This window comes from Echinops telfairi, unplaced genomic scaffold (genome assembly GCF_000313985.2).
Source record: "Echinops telfairi isolate 266 unplaced genomic scaffold, ASM31398v2 ScPeMD7_9;HRSCAF=40, whole genome shotgun sequence".
NCBI lineage: Eukaryota > Metazoa > Chordata > Mammalia > Afrosoricida > Tenrecidae > Echinops > Echinops telfairi.
The window spans coordinates 57,300,552-57,307,040 of NW_022103906.1; the positions used below are offsets into that span (position 1 = coordinate 57,300,552).

Sequence of the window (6,489 nt, forward strand, 5' to 3'; positions counted from 1 at the left end):
CACTGACACACAGTGGCCTCTGCTAGAGGGCTCATGTGGTTTTTCACTCTGCATACATTTAATCGATGTAAGAAACTTGGCACATTCCACAAATCCATAAGACCAAGCAAGATCTTCAGCTGTTTGCCCGTTCTTATTACATACGCTAAAATTAAGATTAAAAATAAAAATTGGTCATTGAGTAGTGATTTTTATGTCTTCCCAACAAAGGAGTTCTGAGCTCATTCAGACTAGGCAGTTGCAGAATTGAAAGGTGGTAAAGGAAACAGAGACTTTTGCACAGCATCCAGCAGAGAACCCAGCAAAGAAAGAGCTTTGTGATTTAAATTCATGCAACAGCATTTGGTGTCTTTTAAAATGAATCAGTACCCAAAGGAAATCAGTGAGAACTTCTATAGAAAGAGGTTTCTAAACCAAAGCCTCAGTGAAATGCTGCCATGATAAAGAAGCAGAATTACATCTTTGGTTGCTAGGAATCCATTTTTTCCTTTAATTTGAGCATTACGGGATATCCCCTCATCAGCCTAAGTTGACATTGACACAAAGCCCATGTCCCAGGTCAGCACCATTTTTTACAGCGCAATTAAACCTCATTATTCTGATTATAAGAAAATATGAAGCCACTCTACTTACTCAATTTGGGCATCTCTGCCTACAAGCAGCCTAAGGCATTCCAGGCTCCCAGCTTTAGCTGCCTTGTGTAGAGGAGTTTCTCCAAAAACATCCTTCAGGGAAAGAGAATATATTTCAGAGGCTCCCCCCTAGAACACGTTCTGGCAGGAAATTAGTGGGTGAAGTCCAATATTGGTCATTTGAGGAAGCGAGTTAGAACTGCACTGCGCCAGTTGGAATGCTTAAAGCCAAGCTTCTGTTTTTAATAAGTTCCCTCACCGTGCTATTTAATATAGTTAATTGTAGGATACAGAAACATTTCTCTCAAGTTGTTTCCCCCAAATATATGCCAAGCCTAAGACACTGCTTGCTACACATGGTAAATGACTGTACACTTGGGAGGTCAACGCAAGCAGGTCAGAGGTATTCTCCCTAAGGTTTATCAGCCATCTAGCGCAATCAGACTATATAGTCTGTCCCACGCTAAGTAGGACCCACTCCCTTCTGATAAGGGTAGTGGATTGTTCCCTTGAAGGAGAGCCCAGAGGCAAGGCCAAGCCCACTCAAAGATGACCAAGGTTAGGCAGCCATATTGAGTCTAAGGTCTGCCCATCTTGTCACATGTGTACCCCTAATCCCTCCCCTTCCTATTGCATGTACACCCTTAGCTCATCTCCTTCCTGTCATGCAGATAGATGCCTATTATACTGCCCCTTCCTGTAAAGTATGTGGTTACCTGTAATCACGCCCCTATGTGTACATATAGGCCTTGGTTAGAAGTAAAGAAGAGACACTATCCTGCCCTCTCCTCCCACATCCCCCCGTGGGCCACCAAGAAAGGCTGAGGTGAGCATGCTACCATGAAATGTGTCTGACTCCTTTATTTTACCTTCTCTCCTATCTTCTGACTTTACTATGATCTTTATATATCATAATCGTACAATTGCTCCTACAGAACCCCATGGATGTTAGAGGCTGGTTTACTCTAACAATTAATAAAAGCACTGTGAAGCCGCATCTACCTGCATTAAAACTTAAGAATTTATAAGAGCCTTATATAGGTTTTTTTTAAAAACCTAAAATTCACTAGGTTTTATTTTTCAATGGAAGACACAGACTACCATTGGAAAATTCTGCATGGCATTGTACTGATTGTAGTCCTGCACAAGAATTTCTCCTGCTGCACTGAAACTTTAGCTTTGGAAATGTGGGAACGGCTCCTTTTGAAATCGGCTGTAGACCAGCCGTCGAGATGATAGCTTTAGCCAAACTGGCTCACGAGCACTTGAGCCTCCGCTCATCTGAATTGAGGTGTCCCGTAAGTGTAAAATGCACACCAGATTGAGAAGATTCAGTATGAAACTGTACTTATATTGGTTACATGTTGGCATTGCTCTAAATTGGATTAAATGCTAAAGTTAATTTCATATTCAATCTAATTAATGGAGCGGGCCTAGAAATGTTTTAATTGCAAAGGCGTTTTGCATTATACTTCGAGGGGTCAGAGCCATAGGCACTTTTATAGCAGTACACACAGCTGAACGCTTCAGCGCATAAACGTGTGGATTTGTGAGGCGGAGGGTTAGCACATGGTAACAATCAGTTATCTAGTTACCTGCTGGTTGAGGTCAGCGCCCGCTTGCAGCTGCGCGAAAAGCAAGCAGGGAAAGTCGCCAGCAGCAGCCAAGTGGACAAGCGACTGTTCACCGAGGTCAGAAGGAGCGTTCACGGAGGTCCCCGTCTCCAGTAGATGCTTCAGACTCTCCATCTGCGAGAAGAGCACACATCCACGCATCTCTCCCTCCTTTGTCCTGTACCGAACCCTCTCTTAGGGAGGGTGTGGGGAGCAGGAGGTTCCCCCCTCCCTTGGCCCCCCCGGCTCCAGAATTCTCCCTACGCTACGAGGCTGGACAGTGCAGCGCCTCGTGGTCAGTCCACTGCCACCTTCGCGCAGAGAAGCTTAAGCCCGCAGGACCGAAGCGTCCCGATTCTCACCTCCAGCTTGCCATCAAGTAAGTGCATATCCCACCCAAAGCCGAGGCAGGAGCCCAAGGAGTGCAGAGCGGAGGTCAGTCGCAGCGGCCAGGCAGGTGAGAACGGACGGGCTTGCGGGCGTGCAGGGGAACTTTAATTAAATACAGAGGGGCCTGCGGTCCCGCCCATCGCCGCCGCGCCCAGCTCCGGCCCGGCCCCGCCCCGCCGCGCAGCCCTTAGCAACAAGACTTTCCCAGCACTGCCCAGCCGCACGTACACAAACACCGGCACCCGCCACCCGTCGCCCGGAGACGCGGCCCCGGGAGGCCGCCCGCCGATTGGCCAACCGGGGCAGAATTTTCCCCGCCCACTTAGGGGCGGGGCCTCGGCGCCCCAGCACGCCTGCGCGGAGACCGTGGGTGAGCCCAGAGGGCGGAGGTCGGGGTAGTTGTGGCGCGCTCAGTTTGACACGTCTCACTCCGGCTTGCCGGGCCCTCTCGCTCGCTTGAAGCAGCCGCGGTTGTAAGTGAAGTGTCTGGTGCCTTGCACGCACGTAACCAGGAAACAAAGGGGATCTATAAGTAGCTTTCCGCCGGGACAGCTTTGAAACCGCTCTGCGTGGGGCTGGCGCCTTGCCGGGTTCCTTCCCCGAGCCCCTGGGAAGTGCGTTTCCTTCTGAGGCCTTGCCAGCGTGGGTTCAGCCTCTGTCGTTGGTACCTGCAAGTTTAGGAAGCAAACATGGAAACGGGCGTCTTAAGGAGCCTTTGGAAGGAAAGGGAGATTTGGGTGAGTCCTTGGGGGTGGGATTGTTAAAGCTGGTGGTTGCTAAATCCACACGGTGGTTGGTGACCACCCAAAGATGCCTAGGAAGAATTGCCTGGTTTTCAGCCGCTGACCACCTTAAGAGGTCCCTGTTCTATTCTGACATGTATGGGGTCGCCATGATTTGTAATCCACAATTGGAGCGGGGAGGTTGGAGGTACCGTAAACTGGATCTGGGGCAGGGAGGGATAGGTCTCTCTTTTTACCATAGGATTCTCCCTGTCCCATTCCCCAAAGTGCATCCTCATTCCCAACTTTTCCTGCTTTAGGAGACTGTTAAATCAACCACTCATAGTAATGTAACCCAGAGGCTCAAATACGCCACTGGACATTTCACCTGGGGAAATAACGAAGAACGTAAATAAAACAATGTTTAACAAGCGCTGCGGGCCCGCCAGGAGGAGGAGGAAACTCATTTGGGAAAAAGCACACGTGGGGATAGCCATCTCATCTTCATCTTGTCCAGCGCTGACCACCCTTTTCTCTTAAACTTCAGATTTACCTGACCCCAATTAGGAAGCACTCACTTCCGATTAATCTAGCTAACCGTTTTCTTACGATGTCCTCCTAATAAGCCCCTGTTGACTGTCTGGTGTCCTTGGGGAAAATCTATTAAGATTGTCGCTTTGGGAGGGAAGGTGAAGCAAAGGCTAGACTCTAGCTGCTGGAGGGTTCCCTTGAGTCAAAGGAAAGATAATAGGCCAGGAGAAGAATTCAAAGTGTGGGGTGGGGGTTGATAAGTTTAAATTTGTTGAATGCAAACCTGTTCTGAAATGTAAAACCGCCCATTTTTAAAAAATTGTCCAAAAATAAAGATGATCTCTTTGGTGTCCCACAAAATAATTGCGAGACCCTGACCTGTCTTGTCTGCCAAGAATTGGAACTGGCCTGGTAGACTCCCTCCATAGCCACTGTTTGGATTGGACCCTGCTCTCTGGATTATATTGGTAAATCCAAGACTTGTCCCTGTTAATGATTCATTTCATAACATCATCTTTCTTAAATGACTAATGGAAAGATCAGTTCTTTGCACTATGAACACAAATTTTTTGTTGGCGCCCTTTTCCCCTAAAGCCGTCAGTGGAGACTGCAGCCCAGGTGGCATAGTAGTTATATATTGGGCTGCTAATTACAAGGCCCTCAATTGGAAACCATCAGCTACTTCACCTGAGAAAGACGAGGCTTTCTACCCCCATAAAGAGTAACAGTCTTGGAAACTCACAGGGGCAGTTCTACCCTGTCCTATGGGTTCACTATGAATCGGCATTGACTCAGTGGCAGTGAGTTAGTTTTTTGTTTCTATGGAAACTAAGACCAACCACCAAGTTACTGAGAGAATTTATCTGCAGCCATCTACTGCTCCCAGAAACATGTTTAAACATACTTTGGAATAAACCTATGTGTGTTTACATGTATGAACTGGTACCCTAGTTTCAGTACTTTTTACTTACATATATATTTGTGTGTGAATATATATATAAACATACTTAGAATCATGCCTTTTTCTGTGTTTTAAAATAACTGTTAGCAATACGGTTTTATGACCCTTAGAGGGAGCACTGCACAACAGAGATGTGTTGTTGGAGATATGTGAGAAAGATAGACGTCCTTATCACCAATTTTTGTTTTCTCCTGTTTTATATTAACACAGGTTTACACAGATGTTCATTGTCAGGAATTCCTAAATGATAAAAGGTATTCTCTGAGGTGGTTTTAGAATTATAACCCTGGGTACTACAGTTACCAATGTACTGGGATTTTTGTGTGGTGATTGCCCCGGTTTCTTTAGAGCATGAGTCTGGGCAGCATGAAGGGTGGTGAGATGACCTCTGGCTCCTTGAGACATTCCAGTAGTGCATACACTTCACAAGAAATGAGATGTTTGTAAGCAATTTTTTCTACGTTCCTTCCTTGTCTTTTTCCTTTCAGGCCTTCAATGGAGACTTTAGTCTATCAATTTCACTCTCAGGATCCAAAAGTCTTGAGAGTAGAGCCTCAAAAAATATATGTGACTATCAGTGTTCATTGCAACACTATTTACAGTAGCCCAAAGGCAGAACCAATCTAAATGGCCCTCAACAGATGCTGTTTGACTCTTTGAGCCTTTGAGTTTAAGACCCTCACCATAATCCTAATCATCAGCAGTACCTCAGCCTTTGAGTAATGTGGTCATGGAGAGACAGGGGGAAAAAGATAATCAGCAAAACCAGTCAGTGATAGCATAGAAGGATAACATGTGCTCCTGGCGTCCTGCGCTCATCCACCTTTGCCACCCTTGTTCCAGCCATTGGTGGACAGCAGTTTCACTCTAAGTTAACTATTTACTTTCCTATCAAGTATTAAGTCTAGTGCTAACAGTGCTTCAGAAAATGAGCATTTAGTTTGCCCTTAATAAGGGACCTAAAAGTGCGATTGACCAACAATACCTCATTTCCTCTGTAAGACACATTGAGGAACTTTGCACTGATCACTTCCTTTGGCTCACACCAGTTGAGTCCATTGCCTATGGAGAATTTTCAGGTTTTTCCCCCTCCTAAAGCTGTAGAGATTATTATAAGTAATTGAATTTACTGTCATATGACTAGTGAAATAAGTGGAGGAAAGTTTGTTTTTTTTTAAGAAAATGAAGTTTCCCCTCAGGACCAATAATGAGAGTAGTGATACCAGGAGGGTAAGGGTAAGGTGGAGGGAACCAATCACAATGATCTACATATAACCCCCACCCATGGGGACGGACAACAGAAAAGTGGGTGAAGGGAGACATTGGTCAGTGTAAGACATGAAAAACATAATTTATAAATTATCAAAGGTTCATGAGGGAGGGAGGGAAGGAGGAGGGAAAAAATGAGGAGCTGATACCAAGGGCTCAAGTAGAAAGAAAATATAAGACATGAAAAAAATTATAAATTATCAAGGGTACATGAAGGAGGGGGTGGGTGGGAAATGAACTGATACCAAGGATTCAAGTGGAGAGAAAATGTTTTGAAAATGATGATGACAACATATGTACAAATGTGCTTGACACAATGGATGTATATATGGATTTTGACAAGAGGTGTACGACCCCCCCAATAAAATGAT

General features: G+C 45.6%; 2 protein-coding genes across 4 annotated transcripts in view; one reads left to right on the top strand and one right to left on the bottom strand.

Annotated features, from left to right (window-relative positions):
* ANKRD37 (ankyrin repeat domain 37) overlaps positions 1 to 2,711 on the bottom strand; it is a 4,001-nt gene extending 1,290 nt beyond the window's left edge. The window contains exons 1-4 of the mRNA XM_045286569.1: positions 2,608 to 2,711; positions 2,228 to 2,380; positions 634 to 725; positions 12 to 145 (exon numbers count right to left, since the gene is read on the bottom strand). Of these exons, the coding sequence (XP_045142504.1) occupies positions 12 to 145; positions 634 to 725; positions 2,228 to 2,380; positions 2,608 to 2,634 (406 nt within the window). The 5' untranslated portion in view covers positions 2,635 to 2,711. The remainder of the gene's footprint in view (positions 1 to 11; positions 146 to 633; positions 726 to 2,227; positions 2,381 to 2,607) is intronic.
* A 338-nt stretch (positions 2,712 to 3,049) lies between these two features.
* Positions 3,050 to 6,489, top strand: part of LOC101646405 (LRP2 binding protein) — a 42,436-nt gene continuing 38,996 nt past the window's right edge. For all 3 annotated transcript variants that reach the window (XM_045286602.1, XM_004696468.2, XM_045286603.1), the window contains exon 1: positions 3,050 to 3,372. In XM_045286602.1, the coding sequence (XP_045142537.1) occupies positions 3,325 to 3,372 (48 nt within the window). In that variant the 5' untranslated portion in view covers positions 3,050 to 3,324. The remainder of the gene's footprint in view (positions 3,373 to 6,489) is intronic.